General features: G+C 38.4%; 1 protein-coding gene across 4 annotated transcripts in view; it reads right to left on the reverse strand.

Moving 5' to 3' along the window:
• The window catches only part of ryr3 (ryanodine receptor 3), a 132,262-nt gene that overhangs the window by 93,876 nt on the left and 19,182 nt on the right, over positions 1–19,204 (reverse strand). For 2 of the 4 annotated variants that reach the window (XM_058612943.1, XM_058612941.1), the window contains exons 2-7: positions 16,603–16,722; positions 8,931–9,035; positions 6,216–6,236; positions 2,526–2,600; positions 1,117–1,195; positions 798–910 (exon numbers count right to left, since the gene is read on the reverse strand). In XM_058612943.1, coding sequence (XP_058468926.1) covers positions 798–910; positions 1,117–1,195; positions 2,526–2,600; positions 6,216–6,236; positions 8,931–9,035; positions 16,603–16,722 — 513 coding nt within the window. The remainder of the gene's footprint in view (positions 1–797; positions 911–1,116; positions 1,196–2,525; positions 2,601–6,215; positions 6,237–8,930; positions 9,036–16,602; positions 16,723–19,204) is intronic. The other 2 variants (XM_058612944.1, XM_058612942.1) reach the window with 1 other exon arrangement.

Consider the following 19,204-nt stretch of genomic DNA (forward strand, 5'->3'; position numbering starts at 1 on the left):
TTACAGATAGCCGTGTAAAGTTTCCCTTTGAATAATTCAAGTTGGCTGCAGTGAGATAAGTGTCAGAGCAATGCAACAGTTATGAAACTTTCCCAATTAGGCGCCTGTGCAGACAGACAGTGAACCAAACCTGATCATTTTTGTAACTTAGGGAGAAAAATCTCCAATAAACTACAGCAAAATTCTCTCTTTCAAGTCTAGCGGCGGCCTCAAAAACAGAGAGAGGAGAAACAAGAGACTGGCACCGATTTACCTGGAAGTGAGAATTAGAATAGATGTCTGTTGATTCAGTTAAAATCACTGGATGTGCAAGTAACCATCATCTTTAAAAACAACATCTTCTTCCCGATCTGTGAAAGCGGGTTTTATAAAAGATGGTTCTCTGCGGACAAAGCTGCCTACATCTCTCTGTAAAGGAGTTACTATAGCAGTACTTTGGTGATTTGATAATAAATGTATAATCATCTTAAGAGTTTTTAAGCAAGCTGATAAATGTCACCTTTATTATAAATCCTTGATGTGAAGCGTTTCCTGTGTGTTTTTCTGTTTATGTAATTACAAACTATAATTGTAAACCATTTTGATTTATTTAGCTTTATGATTAACAGTCAGGGATTTCTCCTCTCCTACATAGTGTCAGAGAATTTGTCGACGTTTTTAGCAAACTGCAGAAGTAAAAGAAATAGCCGCATATAAGAATAATACTAATGTGAATCTCAACCTTGAAATGTTCTCCTTAGTTAAAGGTTATAAGTCAGGATATTATTGTAATTTGGAAGCAATTGGACTTGACCTACCAGGTATCTCTCTGTTGACACGCTGACAAGAATCAGGTCGTCTCCGATGCGGACTTTCTCTCCCTCAGACCTCTGCTTAGACGCAGGGTGGATTGTCCACCAACAGGCTTCTCCTATTTACACAAAAACACAAAAAATATCACATTAATGGGTGAAAAAATGGAATATCCATCATTTGAGAGAGACTGTTTAAACTGAATTATTTCTGTAGGTCTAAAATCTAAAATCAAACACAGGAATCAGATATGCCATTCTAATTAAGTCTAATTAAAAACAGCCAGGTGAAGTCTGTAAAAGTGCCTTGTTTATTGTGCTGTACCTATTGAATCTTCTTGCAGTCCAACATCAAATGACAGCTTATCTGTCATAGACCTTGACGTCTTCAAACAGGTCAAGTACTGTTGAGACAAAAACAGTGTTACGTATTATACATTCTCAATAAAATCCTTGGATTATTCTTACATTTTATACAGTCACTGTTAAAGGTGATATTTTAAAGAAATGTATTATAACTACACAGGGGTAGGCAACATTTTCTTGTCCCAGAGGGCCATACTGATGTAAATGATGCAGGGGAAGTAACACAAATAAAAGTTTTAAAGAAATAATAATCATTAAACCCATCTTTATATGCAACATGCATAGCATTTGCAATTTAAAAGTAAAAATGCTGTAAAAAATGCTTGTACATTTCCTTTTTCTCTGACTATTTCAAAATAAAAGTCTGTTGTGTTTTATGAGTTAAATGCTATTCATTCAAGGTGCAAAACTGAAACGTTTGATCTGAATTTGCATTAATTTTGTATTGCGCTCCACAGATCATTGTCTCTTCGCAGAGCCCAAGGCATAAACAAACTCAGTGGCTGCTATCTTTAGATATCTGAATAGCGTTGAGTTTAAGTTATTTGGTTTTTGTTTTTTTGAGTTGAAGAATTGCTAACTTAGTGCACATTTTGCAAATCTGTTTGAGGAGGGCACTGTTTTTTGTAAATAACACAACTGTAATTAATGCAATTTATAGTCAAGTCAATAGTCAAGCACCAGCTACTCTGAGGTGGTTGCCCCCCAAATCAAATTCAGCCCCATTCAGGGTCCCATAAAGACTTGGTCCAGCACTGTCTCTTCATATATTTCACAAAATCACACTTTGAACCAACTTTTGAGAAGAAATATTAAGATGCAGACTAAAAACACAACACTCCGAGGCAACTTTCAGAAGTTTCTAAGACGCTCATCTTAGAAACATGGAATGCTCACATAGTTAGCTGCTAGCTGAATGCTACTACAAATCCTAAAAAAACAAAAAAAATGTCTTTATCAGAGGAGGAGAAAAACAAGGGAATGCAGCAGAGACAAGTTCAAAGACAAACAGATGAACACAGAGAGGAGGCTAATGCTCTCTCCCTCTCTGTTGGTGGATATTTAACATATAAAATGTTTTTTTAAAGTCCCTTATTATCGCCTTGTCGTCTCTCCTCATGTGATAATTCTCTGTCTAAAGCAGAAATACTTCCACATTCAATCTCTGCTTGTTACCTAATTAACCAATTAGGTCAAATGTTTGTTAAAATACAACAGATGGTGGGCCAGTTATGTAGGTGTATGTGTGTGTGTGTGTGTGTGTGTGTGTGTGGAAAATGTGTCAACCCCACGCACATATTTCACCTTTAATTGATTAAAAATAATTATGTGTACATTTGCTTCATGATTTAGTCTGTTGATACTCACCATATTACTGAATGAGTGGCGAAGGAGGATGGCGTGACCGTAGAGCAGGGTCCGGTGTCCACCTCCCTGACCCGCCTGCAAAGAAATAAAGAAGTACAGATTATCATCACCTCATTATCCTGAACCTCTGAACCCGCTCATGGATCATGAAACGTTGGACCGGCATCACAAGTGCAAGAAGACAACAGACGATGAAAAAACAAACTACACACACAGTCAAACATACCACACTCATAGAAGTTGCTCATTCTTGTGACAAACAAGAATCACGGTAAGATATGGTTGCAAAATGCTTGATGAGGAAATGTGTGAAAGTCACCAAGAGCAACCAAGAACTAAGAGGTCGGTGAAGTGAAAAAAGAAAATTCTACTCACCTTTTTAATCAACCTCTAGCAGCAGAAGAAAAAAAGAAGCAATACCATGACCAGAGGTGTCTAATATATTATCTGTGTGTTAGTTTGTTTTTTACCCAGTTTAAAGGTCCACTGTACAACATTTAGAACAGATTATGGGCAGAAACTTAATATACTACCCATGAGTATACCTACTTTAAAACAGAAATTGTTTGTTTTTCGTAGCCTAAGAAAGCAAAATCATTTATACTTTTGGCAAGGGTGTTCCTTTACAGAGGTCGCCATTTTCTACAGCAGCCAAACATTTTGAAGCCAAACCTTACAAAACAAAAGAGGAAGAACAGCTTGGCAAAAACAAATCCAATGCATAAACCAACAAAGAAAAAGACAGTTAGGAGTCTTTAGATTCTTTCTTATTCAAAAAGGCCACTGTAGTTTGCTGCAATTATTGCAATCAGCAGTTTCACCACTAGATGTCATTAATTATCACACACTAGACCTTTAAAAACTGGATGTACAGTATATCTTAATAGCATTGCAGCCTATTAACAATTGTTGGTAATACAAGGACTATAAACAGTTACTTTCGGGACATTTTTAGTGTCCATCTTATCAGATGTACCAGTGTTGTCCATTGCTGTGTTTATCCAACAAACCTACTCTCTCTCTGTCAAATGTGTCAGTGTTGATTGGTTTGTTTGTTTGTTTGTTTGTTTGCTTGTATGCTACATAAACTATCCCTGTCCCCTTAATACGACCCTCAGCTAATTTTCTCTTGGCCATGAAGTCGCTCCCAGATGGCGTGTATTCGAGATAAAAAAGGAAACTGAGGGTTCAATCAAAAGAAAAATGGGAAGAGTATCCAGCAACAGCTGGCAATGAGGGAGGGGGGGGGAGAGTGAGAGAGAGAGCCAGCCTATATTTCAGGCCCGCTGTCATGTCATGCTGACACATCACTGCCAGGAACTTTGACCTTTGGTTTGTTGCTTCCCCCTGTGGCAAGTGCTGTATCCTTAAGAGCTTTGGACTGCTGGAGAGAGAGGATTGTCTTGGTGTGTGTGTGTGTGTGTGTGTGTGTGTGTGTGTGAACGCAAGTCATATCTTTATTAAACCTTTTTTTGTTGTTTGTTATCGTTTCTGCTGCAATTTTCGTTTCCTGTTTTTGTCAAAAAGATATAAAATAATAAATCATGTTACATGGTTTTACACTCCATGCCAACAGTCCAGAACATTCTCTGTTTGATACAAGTGTACTACCAAAGTTAAATAATAACTTATAAAGGTTGTCATACACCGCCATAGCACCCGTTTTACGCATTTAATGGCAGCAAATACACTTTGTGTATATGAAATTAATAGTGATTATAAACTTGGTTCGCTGCTAAATCTTTTGTTTCCAAAGAAACCAAAAACACAATTAACTGTGTTGGCTGAATTAATTAAATGTATTGATAAGCTACAGTTACTTTTTTCAAATTCAAGTTACTTTACCACTATCCTGAATTACAATTACAGTATGAGCCATCATAGAGTCAAAGAGTATTGTTAACTGGCAATATGATGCAATATTGGACCAATTATATGAAGCCAAAAGGCAAATAATACCATAGTGACTACTTTTATAGATTTGCAGCACGCTCTGCATCTGGACAAGTGATTGTCTTTGGATCCTGGACAAGTCAGTGTTTGTCATTTTCTTTGGTGAGATACTGGAATTTTCATTTCCCAGGAATCACATAATTTGCACTCTCTTGCTAAACTTTCAAGGGCCTTCATTTTTTTTTGTCAAATTCACCAACTCTCGAGAATGGACTTTCAAGATGTTCATTCATTATTTGACAGCTACTACATGATTATGTTATTACTTGAGATAACTTGAAAACTAGATGACACTGTGCAATTTCTGTGCATGTTTAAAATGTTTTTTTAAATGTATGTGTTGCCAGGGTTGAGGTATAACTGTGATTTATGATACAAATTGCGGCACTGGGGGTGTTAATTGGTTTTAAAATGGCCACCGTGACCCATGCTTCCACTACCACTTCTGATGTATTTGTATAAACAAAAAGCAGTTGAAATTATCACCACTGGCCATAAACGTCAAAGGAAGCACAGGCCAGTTGGCTCCACTTAATGATGATGACATTCATTTTCTCTTAATAGCTATAGCACTATTGTACAAAAAAAAACACTAAATCCAAACCACATGAATGATTTTGGTGTCTGTTCTCCAGTCATTTAGATGAACCGATCTCCTCATCACTTACTTGGCTTCGAGAGAATTTGCAGCGTCTGCTGCTTCTTTGCCAGAGCCATTACATCAAACCATGACTAAGTAAGTTACCTAAATGTTCACTTCATATCAATCACTTAGCTTACACTGAAGAGTACAAGCAATGGAGAATGGCACACTAATCAGTTCCTCAAAGCCATTAGGAAGACATTTTTTGTACCGTACTCATTTGCTAAGTACAATCTGATATATTGATTCCGATGTACATATTCAAAGCCTCGTCCTTCAAATCATCGGTATAATGAGACGGAGCACCATTTGCGTTACATTTACTTCATAACAGTCGATGAAGATGCACGATTATGTAAACAGCGATGATGTGTATGAAGATGAATGCTTAAATACCAACCATAAAGTCAAAACTTAGGCACAGATGAATAAATTCTTCAAACGGCTTTGCTCAACACTCGTGCACGTGATCTGAAATCTGAGGTGATTTCAGGACATTTCCTCGTGTCACTAGAATCTTAAGAATAAACTGTTGTTAGAGACCAAACCCAGAGAAAACAGAGCAACACACCCAATAAGAAGATTTTACTGAACATGAAGCAAAAAAACAACGTAAAATGCTTTAAGGCAAACGTGAGGCAGACTCTCTTGAAAGTGCTCGCACACAAAGTCGTCTTCTTAGAGGTCAGGCAAAACATTTCACTCATGTGCACAAGGTGAGGGCACGGATGGAAGTCTATTTCAAGTTTGTCATAACTTATGGTTCAAAGACGTCTGTGACAAGCTAATCGAGTGTCTCCGCCGCTGCCCAGAGCAGCTGAGGGGAAGAAATATGCTGACTTTTACTAATCTGAAGGAGGAAATAATATCTCTTTTATATCAATTTGCATAATATTTTGCGAGGTGGAAAATATTGGAACTGTACTGCAATAAGCAATCAGCCAAATGTTTGTACAACGCTGTAAAAGCAACTTTTATGACAATCGAGAAATAGGCGTCACTTTGAGTGAAAGTGCCCGGAAGTTAAACCCTCTCTTTGGGCATCTGTCATGCACAACTGACAACATGATGGATGAGTGAACTCATGGACCTACCCATTTTTCATGGTCAGCAGTCTAGCAACACACAAATACAAATGGAAAGAAGGTGTTATTGGGGGTGTGGGGGGAGAGAGGTGGCAGTCAATTACACAAATCTGATACTAACAATGTGGGGGAAATGGGCCTTAACTGCACAGAGGAAGTGGACGGTGATTTATTAGCCTCGCTACCAGCGAGTTTGTATTCTAGCCAACATCATGTTGTCGTGCCAAACGAGGCCAGCCAACAATGTTGCACAAAACAAAATCTGCTACCCAGGCTAATAACAATGCAGGCCTGACTCCCCGGCAGTGGACACAAAATAAGACACTTTCCGAACCTTCTGTGCCAGACAATAATGTGGTGCGTTAATGTACAGCTGTAGCCGGGGCAAACCCAGCACCAGCTCACACTCACTGAGTTATGCTGCATCCGTGTGTTTGTCTTACAAGCAGCATTGTAATCCTGTGTGCATGGGCTGCTCCAGTAGCTACGCCTGTACTGCACAATGATTCATGCTCCTATAGCTTTGGCAGCGCTGCTCCAAGAATACTAAGAGCCTCTTCTATGTATTTACAACCAGTGATGCTGAAGAGGCCCCATTGTGTTGAATTAAGGTGGCATCCATCAAAGGAAATGTATTGGAATTAAAAAAAAGACAGACATGTATTTAAATATGTGCAACAACTGACATAACAGGAACACTTCAAATAAAGCACTTTAGATGTACACTAGAAATGTGTGTTATTCCAAAATGTTTGATTTTAAGGAAAAAATGTATACTTTAACTTTTCCTTTTCCTTCTTTTTGTTAATTAATGAGTGTGTCCACATTTGGCTTCCAGAAAGTTCCACGTGAAGTTACTTTCTTAAATTTTCTCATCTTATCTTCACCTGTGTGTCTAAATCAGGTCAAAATGCTCATCACACTTCACTGATTAGTGTGGTCATGTGGGCATTTTACAGCTGATATAGTTTCCTGGCACCTCTGGTGCGAACAATCACTTTGTCAAAACATGGATATTATCAATAATTTATTGTTTATCAAGCAGGTTCTGGATAGGACGATGTGTAGGTCCAGCTCCAGTTTGTGACCTGTCAGTGGCCTTAATCTGGTCTTAATCCTGCCCCACACTAGAGGATGATTGGCCAGAATTTGGTCCCAATCAAGCCCTTCTGACAATCATGGGTGCCTTCTGATTTTAGGCTGATTCGAACAGATTATCTGGCCAAATTATCCTGTAGTGTGAGGGGTGGATCAGAGTCTTACCAATTTGTGATTTGTGGCGTGAGCTGAACCCCGCCATAACCAATGAGAGCGAGTTGACCGGGAAACGGATGTTGCGTACTCTTGTTTAGAACCAAGTTGACTTCATCCACAGTTTCTCCCAAATCACTCACTCCTCACTGAAATCGTTTGATTGTGTGTGTGGTCGCCTACGTTTTTAAAGTCAGATTTGAAAATCCTCTAATGTGGGGCAGACTTTACACGATGGTGCCCACCATGCCTGTTTGTTTGCAAATGGAATTCAGTTGGTTGCAATATGCAACTCCACCTCTAGATGCCACTTAATCCTACACACTAGTCGTTTACATAAATGAATGAACATTGACTACGTGTATCCAAAGGGAACAGCGATGACAAAGCTCACACATTTATTCTACAAATGTCGTATATAATGATAATTAAGCACTGTTTTCTCTTTGTTTTTCCCAAACAATGTGTGGATCTCTCTCCGTCTGAGGTGTTAGGCGAGGTGATGACGTATGACTGTTAGAGCAGAGCAGCACGAGTGATTATGAGCATCTGATGGAAGTTCACGGGGAGCATGTGGCGTCTTCATCACGAGCGTTTCTTCATCTCTCATCGACCCTCCCGAGGCACGACAGGAAGAAAAATCCACCTGATCAAAGATTATACTTACCCGCTCTAATAAAAATGCCAAGTGAGCTGGAGTGGAACTGGAGGAGGCTCACGCTGTTAATGTGCAAATGAGAGAGATGCTGGACATGCGGCAGAGCACGCACAAAACCAACAGTGACCTCTCATTAGCAACAGAAAGCAGGAACTTGTTACAGAGGATAAAACGAGACAGTTTCTGCTTAGAAGTCACTAACAGTTAGTGGTGGAGTTGCTCTCAGAATCACCAGTTGTGGGCTTGTCTTTGAAGCTAAGCTTTGGATCATACATACTTATTGATTTTAATCACCTGTTCTTGCTTAAATCTTGCTTAAATGTCATCAAACTGATTTTGGCAAAGGTTGCCTCTTTAAGATGAGGTCATTACACTGTTTAAATTCAAAACTGAATTTGAAAAATCATCAATTTTTGCAGCGTTTAACCTTAACATCAAGAAACAAATCGATCAAAAGAACTTTTCTCCAACAAAAAGCAAAATATCCAACATGATAATCAATGTCAGATATTTCTAATGTCAGATTTTAGTTGTTGTTTTTTTATTTTTTATCAATCTCAAATATATCCATGAAATATCACGTTGTCAGTACCTAAACCAAGAACTTCAGTAAGTCTGTAATTCCAGCACTTCATTCAGCAAATATCAGAAATATCCCTTCACGTTATTTTTAGAAAACAACCAATTTAGAGAATGAAACTTGTATACATGCACATGCAGCAAGATCAAAATACGTGTGAACACAGGTGTGTGTGTGTGTGAGACGGAAGGGAAGCGGGGGTCAGGGTCATCAATGTATTACTGTAGGTACTCACCCCTTCGTTGCTCTGCCCGGTGTTTGCCAGCATCTCCTGCAGGGCTCGCACCGACAGGGACTGCTCCAACACAAAGTTACAAATACACAGGTCTGGAGGAACATTCTGCAGGACGGAGGGAGGGAAAGAGGGAGCAGGGGGTGAGGAAACAAGACGGAGAGAAACAGTTAGAAATTGAATTGGCTGTGCAACAACATTTTGAGCTTGAGGCCCCTGCTCCAATCTGTTAACACAGGAAACGCAGTGTGAACCAGGTCTATGCCCAACTGGGAAAAATTTGATTTAGTACAATTTCTGTTCGACTTAACATGTTTATATGTGCTTTAAAAGTCACATTTTAGCTGGGTTAACACAGTGATTAGGTTTTTTGTCATAACAGTGTTCTAATGTAACAAAGTGTTAATACTTCATTAAATACAAAATGACTCCTATCTTTGTTACTCGTTACTACCAAATATAATCAGAAGAAGAAGAGTTGGTATTATGGTCTGTATTTATAGAGAGCTTTTCTAGTCTTGATGAGCTGCTTTACACAACAGTTTCATCCATTCATACGCTTCAACATGGGGTTAAGTGTCTCGCTCAAGGACGCATAGACTAGCAGAGCCAGGAAATGAACCCACATTCTTTCAGGTAAAAGACAACTCACCCTACCACTGAGCCACCACTCACTTTTTTTTAATCAAGAAAATTACTTTTGATACTTAAGTATGGTAAATGTCATATACTTTAAGACTTTTACTGAAGTAATATTATAAAAAAAAGTGACTTCAACTTCTACCAAAGTCATTTTTCTGGTAAGATACTTGTACTTTTACTCAAGTATCCCCTTTAGTACTTTACACACAACGGAAACAAACATGTACTGACTATATTAGCAGTTTATCCTCCATGAAAACCCCTAACTCCACACAACAAACTGCCAGACTGAGTAAACAAACCTCTCTATGGAACATGAGACTGAAAAGTTCACCACAAAACAGTTTTTTTTAAATGTATTTTGTCACAATTTACGACTTTACCACTGACACTTTAAAAGTACCCGTCTGTCTGACTGTGACACGGAGGCTACACCCTCGATAAATATTTCAGTGTCAAGTTTTAAAGTAGCTCCAAGCTGAGGCTGATAAATAAATAATACTAAATAAATATTTAACTATACAACAACATTTTTTGTTTTGGTTTTTGGGGAAACAAATCCTTGAGCTGAAACCGGCGAGATATTTAAATTCAGAAAGGTACCATAATAGCTGGACGTGGCTTCAACTCCGGTGCTCAGATCACACATGCTACTGCATCTTAATGTGTATTTTAGAAAAGTAAAAATAATTAAATTGCATTGAATTATTTAAACAAACAGCGTGTGAAACGTCTTTTCACACCAAAATAAATATTTATCAGCGAATGGATATGAAATTAACTGCAGGCGATAATAGACTCGCTCTGAGGCGAGTGGAGCTCGCTCATGAAAAATTCTGATGATTCTCGGCTTATTTTTCCGCATTCTGGTGTTTTGCTAATGAGCGTATGGGATTATGAGCGGGGCTGTAAAAATGTGTGCTCCCTCTGACTGCACTGGCTAGTAATTATTTAGTTTTTTTTTTTTTTTAACCTTATTCCTCAGCACATTACACTTGTCTGGCTCTGTGTTGTGTAAAGCTTCAGATTTACTTCAACTTACAACATTAAAGCAGATTTCCAAGATGCTGTACTAGCACAAACTTTGAGGAATAAGTAATAAGTTAATAAGAAAACACAGAAAATTACCATGAATACCAATAGAAAAGTGAGTTAATGATGGTGATATAAGGATGACCTTAATATCAATAAACAATATTATCGGCACAATATCAGTATCGGCCAAAGTTTTCAGCAAACTACGGTTATTTATTTTTTTTTTTAAATCGGCTATCTAAAATAGCGGTTCCTCTTCCTCACAAACCTAATTTCAGACAATGGTATAGTGAAATTAGATTAACATGGAGCTCCGCTCCAGTCACACACCCTGGTATAGACAGTAGAACAGTATTTCTGACCAGAAATATTTCCACAAGAGGAAGCTCGCGTACCACTGGTGCTACACGTACCACAGTTTGAGAAACGTGGGGGGGGGGGGGTTAACACAGGGGCGTCAAACATATGGCCTACAGGCCAGAACCGGTCCACCAGGGGGTCCAATCCAGCACGCAGGATAAATTTGTAAATTTAATGAATTACTATATAGTTCCAGATACCTGTGACTAAATGTTTTGCAGCTTTGTAGATCCACTGTGATGTGTAAATTGCACTTTCTGGTTGTTTTGTAAAAAATATACTTTATTAAATGTAAAACAGAGGGGAAAAATGTGGAGATCTTGTTGTTTATAGGTTATTATTATTATGCTATTATTTTACTGGTCCAGGCCACCTGAGATCAAATAGCATTGTATGTGGCACCTGAACTAAAGTGTGTTTGACCCCCCTGGTCTATAAGATACCACTGCTGGTAAATGTATGTTCTTTTTCGACTTGTCCTTGTATGAAAAATTGAGTTACTTGGCGATGTGCTAGATGGCACTGTTGATTAACATTACGCTGCAGAGAGGACGTGTAAACATATAAACAACGTCCTTGCCAGGATCTTTAGGTGATCCTGACATTATGTGGCTTTACATTAACAATACTCAGGTCTCACCTAACATGCACGACTGTCTGTGTCTCTCTGTGACACAGGAGAGGGGACGATTTAAGGTGTCGCTCAGGTTGTCTGTCCCCTGAACTCCTGCACTTAAGTGAGACATGTGAGCTGCAGGGTGATAATGAGGATGGCGCAGACTCTGTAACTCAACACACGCACGGGAAACTCCAGCACCCACTATATACTGTCTGTTTTTAAACTGCACTTACACCCAGACATCGCCAGCGACAACCGACCAAAATCTGATAACCTACCCTCAGAACTTGTATATTTACTTTTGCTTTTCCAGAGGACACGACATGACACGACGCAGTGACACAATACGACCTTCTACCGCGATAACCCTGAGAACACCTCTTATGAATTATTCACTGCCGCCCCCCCAATTATCATACTTTCTTTCTGTGTTTGGCAAGATTAGAGTCAGGACACATTGTGTAATGTCTGGCATATAAGAAGAAAAAATCTCAGTGGAAACAGTGACCTTTCTGAAAGTCATTCTTCCATACTCTTGGGATCTTGGAGAAATACAATTATATAAGATGTAAAAAAAGTGTTAAAAAATGACCCTTTAAGAGATCAAACTGTTTTATTCAAAAGGCCAAAATCCCCTTTAGGCTGTAAGTTGAACATGAATTCATTCCTCCATTTTGTCAAGGACACGCAGCTGTGAACAACTTACTTCTTGTTCCCTAACAAAAGGGACATATATATATATACATATATATATATATATATATATATATATATATATATACTGTATATAAGATCCAGCTATTAAACATGCCCTTGAGCATACAAATCCTGCTATAGTTCATTTCTCTGTGCCAGAGATGCCAGCATCTTCAATAAAACCATTAAAAACAAACACTGTATAGTGCACAGGGTCTTTTAGGGAGAATTATTGTTTAGCCTTTTTTTTTTAATTGAGGCAAAAATTAAGTGTATATGTTTATGTCCCGTTTTAAAGGATTTACGGCGGAATCGACGGGCTGAGAGCCACAGGGGGAAAAAATAAATTAAATCAACACAGATGGTTGTGGTGTTTTTTATGTTGACAGTAAACAGTCATGTGGAATAAACCAGCGATGCTAAAGAACCTAAAACGTCAACAGAAATAATAAAAAATGATTAAGACACAGAATTGACTCAAATTTTATTTTACTTTTAGTAATATTTTAAATACATAATTATAAATGTTGGTGATGTATATGTTGGGTTTCCATTAGTGGATGTTACATTATTTTGTTGATTTAGGTGTTACCTTAATAATTTTTAAGCACTTCTGATAAATATTGTTCTTGTTTAACCCTTAGAACACAGAGAGTTTAGTCTGCTTTTATCCATTACTATGTTAAAACGTACAGTATATACAGAGGCTATAAGAATGAGTGTCTTATATCCTTTTTTTCAGCACAACCTATAGGCAATCTGATGAAATTTTATAATTCTTTAATTTTCACCAACTATATAAACACACCTGAGCAAAAAGTACTGTATTGAATTTGTGAAATTTGGAATTATGTCATAGTTCAAAGTTCGCTTGGTTAGTTTTTTATGAAGAAAAATAAAAACGTTTTTTCACACAAAAAACTTTGGTGACTTCTGCACAATTTTCGCTACTCCGATTTAAAATTAATCACAACTTTGACTCAACAACTCATAAGACGATGGAGGATGTCCATATAAAGAGTCGTGTCTGTGGCAAACAATAATAAGGGTTAACAATAACAAACCTAGACACTAACACTAGACTCTCGTGAGAACGGGTGAACCTCATGTACAGTAGTGCACTCTCGGAAATTATTATTCTGGGCTGTAATAATGCATTGCACAGATAATCTAAAGGAACGTCAGCCATGGTTAGATAACGCCGTTACGCCGTGTCTCTCCCTCTCTCTCTCTCTCTCTGTCTCCCTATCACTTGAATATTTAACCTATATAATGTTACAGTCTGTTATTGTTGCCTTGTCGTCTCCTGTGATAATTCTCCACTGCCGCTTTAGAGCAGACACACTTTCACTTTCAAACTCCACCAAATAGGTTAAATATTTATACACAAAAATAAAAAAGACCGTGGGAAAGTTATATACATGGAGATGCAGCATCTTATATACCTATTTTGTCAAACCTGGCAACCACGCTCACAGTAACTGTTTTAAAACTCTAAAGGTCACATCAACTTGCTTTTTTCCATTACTACGTTAAAACACATATATACAGAGGCTATAAGAATGTGTAATATAGAGTGTTTTATATCCTTTTTTTCAGCACAATCTATAGGTAAAAATATTTTTTTTCCATTTTCACCAACATTAATAATACACCTGAGCAAAAAGTACTTGAATTTGTTTTTATGAAAAAAAAAACTAAATAAAAACTGACTATTTTGTGACTTCTGTATAATTATCACTACTCCACCAATGCATCTTGTAAAGCCTGAAGATGTGACCTATAAACACGCATCACACGATGTCTATATAAGAAGATGTGTATTATTCCTGCGGCAACCCTAACCCTAACCCATGGGGTGGACCTGTGGCACTGATTTGTGCAGTGTGAGCACTTAGGGTTAATGAAAGCGCACTGATCATTTAATCATCACGGCGTGTCTGTGTTTACTCTTATTCCCTCTCCGCCGCGTGACGTGATGTGACGGGGGGGGGGGGACCAGGCTTCATTCGAGTCTGTTAAATGAGGTGCCAGCACCTGAGATCAGTGAGCAGATGACAGTTCCTCGCCTGGTGCCAAACCACAGCTGTCACCCTCGACGCTCAACGCCACATTTCACACCCAAGGAAGCGCTGTCACCGGTACCAAGGTGAGAGGAGGGAGTAGAGAGGAGGGGAGGTGTTTGTGATGCACCGTCTCCAAGCAGAGCTCTGCAGGCCACAGTGTTGCCCTCTGACTGAGCATCAGTTCCAGGTGGGTGAGCAAAAAAAACACGTCCTCCTCCCTCCCTGTCCCCTAAATTTTATTTACCGACCTATAGTTCAGTGGCACCGTAAAAAAAAAATAAAAAAAATCAGGCTTTACATGATATGCACAGCTCATAAAAACATCCAGACCTGGCAGAGGAGAGATTTACAGTTGCGGTCATGTGACTGTCGCTCAGACACAGTAAGTAAGTGTGAAGCCAAAATTAAAACAGCAAGCACATTATCAGCATGCTTATACTGTATGTGCCGCATTGTCTGTCTCACAGACACTATGCAGTACATCTCAGGAATATCATGACTGGTGATGTTTAAGACACGAATTTACAGAGCCACAATGATTTGCCGTCTATTTTTGGAAACACAGCTTTTCTAAAATAGGTTTGACAGCTCTGTTGTGTTTCAACACCAAACGCAGCGAGATGCATTCGCGACGAGGAGCTTCACTCCTTAAAGGAAAACAACAATAAACACAATCCCACTTCAGTCTTACATCATATTCAGGCCTGGGTATCACTATTGATTTCCTGAACCGACTCAATGCAGTTTGATATCGAGTTACCTGGAAATATTTCCATACGATTTTTTGTATTTTTTACGGGTTTATAAAAGATATTTTCACAGAACTAATGCTGCAAATTGGGAAACATTTGGATCTCTCTTACCTGGTGCAAACTTAATATATTAATGTGACCCCTATAGTAGTTACACTAGGTTGAGCTCAAACTATACAGCCTGAAAGGGCATGAGACAGTTTGAAGTAATTACAAAATTGCCCAGCAGTGGGTGCTGTGAGCACATCTATTCATGCCTTCTTTGCTCATCAGAGGAAGAAAACAGTGATGCTGCGTAGTTTTGTGGTGACACTGGACAACACAAACAAACTAAACTGTCCTCTTGAGCAGTCAATCAAATTTCTGGTTTTGTGTGACTACCATACTCTTTGTGCAGCGGATACAGGAAATGACATATATTCAAGATCAATTAAGAGGATTCCATGAACCGATATGAGATCTTTCTTTCATGGAGAACAATATAATTTAGAAAAATATAAAGTCTGGGCTCTGTAACCTACCATTTAAATGCACTGGTGCAGAAACAAAGTGCAATATCCCTAACTGCCCTCGTGCATTATGTCCTGTTGTGTTTGTTAAGATTCTGGTCAAGCTGAAAGCAACATAGCCAGACCTGATCCTGGATCCCTGCAGAGGTGGGGAGGGAGGGGGGTTGTATTTTCTGCTCTACTGCATCTGTTTTTTTAAGATTTCGTCTTAAATCTCAACGGCAATAGTTTTGCACCACCCAACCTTCACGGAAGCTGAAGTTTTTAATTTATCCCCATGATCTGAAAAGACGGCTCCTCTCCAAAAAGACAGATGGGTCTCAGGGAAAGAAATCACAAGCGTCTCTATTGATTTTACACTCTTTTATGTGGACGGGATGCTGCCACAGAGGAAAATATACTATACTATACATTTTAATACCATATAAAACATACCACACTAATTACAATACTGCTAATACAATCTATTGTGTTTCCATGTTTCACCACAATTGACACTTTTTACTCATCATTTGGTCAAACACAATGACTATTCATATCTGGGTCGGTTTCAAGAGACTTTTCAAGGTGCACAGTTAATTACATTTGTTGGATTTCTCTGCTGTAGACTCCATGGTGCACATCTTTTTTCTACAAGTAGTTTTTAAACCACAGGATGTACTTTTGAAGTTGTCAGAAGAAGAGTAATTGAAAAAATGGTAAAATATATCAAATAATATCAAGTTCTGATTTAATTATATCAGAAACACTGACACTAATAAGCTTTAATGTAAAAATTATGGTCAAACAACTAAAATGGCTAAAAGTGAGGATAATTAGTTTAAATAATCACTTGTAAGTGATGAATGAAATGAAAAAATATGAAATAAATAAAAGAAAAATGTATTTTCAGCTTGAAAAGGACAGTCGTCAGCAGTGGAATCTTGAATCTTGTATTTTTTTAAAATAAGAAAATTAAACATCCACTTTTGACCAGTGCTTGCATGCTTTCCTCACCTTAGCTTCTGAAGTGGATTCCAGGTAACATATACGGTTCCCGAGTCCCTCAGCGGCCAGGCAGAACTTACGATGCTCCTTCTGGATGGTGGCCACACTCTGTAGCACCACCTCATCGTCCTGAGAAGAGAAGAGAAAGAGAGTTATCCGACAGTTCAAGGTTTCAAAAACTGACTTAAACCTTGTAAGCTTCTGTATCTGTATATTTCCATGCACATCAGTCTCTTCCTGGTCTTCAAGAATCCAGCTTGACTATTTCCATTAAACTGTCGGCCAAAGATGCAGAGATGTATACAGTCAGTGTCTGCAGAAGCTACCAAGAGTGTTAAGCGATGAATTATAGATATTAGCGGTGTCAGAGTATGTGATATAGAAATGTTCTGCTGTTGTCCCCTCACGCCACTAAAATACAAACATATTTTTCATTTTAGGCCATTTTAAAATCCATAAGGACTTAAAACAACTACTAAAAGACAATGTAGAGGTTTTTTGATCAATGTCGTGAGTTTTAATCACTAACGTCCAAGATTCCCGTTAGCAACAACTGACCGGAAGTTAAGGAGCTAGCTTATATTTTTAGAGGAAGTTGTAAGTGACACAGTGTGCGTTACAGTCCATTAGACTACTGTCCTTGTGTACTAGTACCTTGTATACCTTGTATACATACTGTATACTAGAGCTTGTATAGAGGGACATTTTTTATTCAACTAAATGTGTCTATGTTAGGAGGTTCCTGGTTTAGCTGGCGGCTAGTAGTTAGCATGTGTCTTTCTAAGACTTTCTACCATCTACCAACATGAAATATTAATTTCTCTAAGCTGACAGAGCATAAAATCAGTCTGAAAATGTACCAGCCTGACTTTTGCCATATTTTTTTCTGTCACTGTTGTCTTATTCTTCTGTGCACCAGCTTCTTCTACTATTTCTGGGTTTAAGCCAGAGGAAAGAACTGTAAAACTACACACTGAGAATATGCAGTTGCATTGTGTGGGTGTGTTATTCAAACGTCGAGAAAGTCCGCTAAGTACAATATCAGTTGTTTATATACATGTATTCCAAAAATACAGTTTAGTTGACTAACACAATAATTCTTCTTTAAAGGTCATTTAAGTGTAATGAATCATTCATTCATTGTCCGACACATTACCCAGCTGCTGGCGGACATAAGGTAAACCCAGGACAGTCCTTCACCAGTCCAATGCGGGACCAACACACAGAGACAAACAACCATTCCCTCTCACAATAACACCTACGGTCAATTTAGGGTGTCCAATCCACCCACTACTTGGCCGTGTGGCCCTGTACTGCATCAAATTGCAAATAAAGCAGTGTGATCCTTCATTTCCTAAATAGTTCTGGCATAAAGTTAAATAATACATCCTCACAGGACAAGAGAAGATATTTTTATAGACATGCTGCAATGAAAATGTTCTAGCAGATAAATTATGAATGAAAACTCCCACTTGTCAAATTAAAACATTTTTCATCACCAAAAACAAACAATATAATACAATACAAGCTACATTAATGAACAGCAGTGAGGCCAGTACAGCTATGAATTGATATCATTTCTAAACCAGTAACAAAGACACTTGCATCCGTGTGGGAGGAAGGAAGAGCTGGATTCAGTCAGTGCAACCACTAAATGAACATCTGTATCTGTCAAGATGAAGAGGGTCAGGGTTTTTTTTTTGGCAACACACACACACACACACGCACGTACGCACGCACGCACACACACACACACACACATGCACACACACAAACACACTCACTCACTCATATCGATTTGTTCGTGTGTTAGAGTGTGTAGTGTCTCTGTGTGGTGTGTGTGCTCGCCTGCTGCCAGCTCACATCCCACACTAATCCGAGCTGATGGTTGCCATGGTTCTGGCTCCCACCTCCTTCACAGCAGTATTAATTCAATAGATTTGGATCCAGGCTGCATGGAGGTGAGTTAACAGACCCCCGACCAGATTTTAAAACAAAAGACATTTTACTGTTCCTGTGACCGGAATAATGTGAGAGAAAAAAAACCCTTTTGAACTAATCTCCTCATTATGCCATCAGATGTTTTTCTGCATTACAAAACCAATCTTATTCTGACAAAACAAAGAAATAAGGGAATTAAAACTTGTTTTTTCTTGTCTCTTTTTGATGATGTCAAAGATCAAACAGACACTGTAAGAAGACAAAAGTCACCCTCAGTGATTCACAGGTTTTTGAAGCTTTGTTGTTTTTGTTTGGTTTGTTTTTTCCTGACATGTGGGAGACAACAACAGAAGCACACTTTGAATTAATTACCCAGAAAATAACAAACAAAAATTCTTGCAGTTGAGCTCTCCGAGAATTTTCAACTATTATTGTCCTGATTTTTAATAACCATTTTTTTGTAGCTGGCAACTGCACAACAGTTGTAATTGCTGAGTCAGCAATTTCCGGCCCTGGTTTTCACGTTCTGCGGTCACTAATTAAATCAAAGGCAGATGAGTGTTCCATTTATTTTCAATGGGGAAAATAAATGGCTAAAAAGTTGAATATCTCAAAAGGTATAAAGAGCAGGAAATGTTGAAGTAGAAGTTGTGATGAATGAATTGCTGAA

Source organism: Solea solea, chromosome 17, assembly GCF_958295425.1.
Source record: "Solea solea chromosome 17, fSolSol10.1, whole genome shotgun sequence".
In the NCBI taxonomy this organism is placed as follows: domain Eukaryota; kingdom Metazoa; phylum Chordata; class Actinopteri; order Pleuronectiformes; family Soleidae; genus Solea; species Solea solea.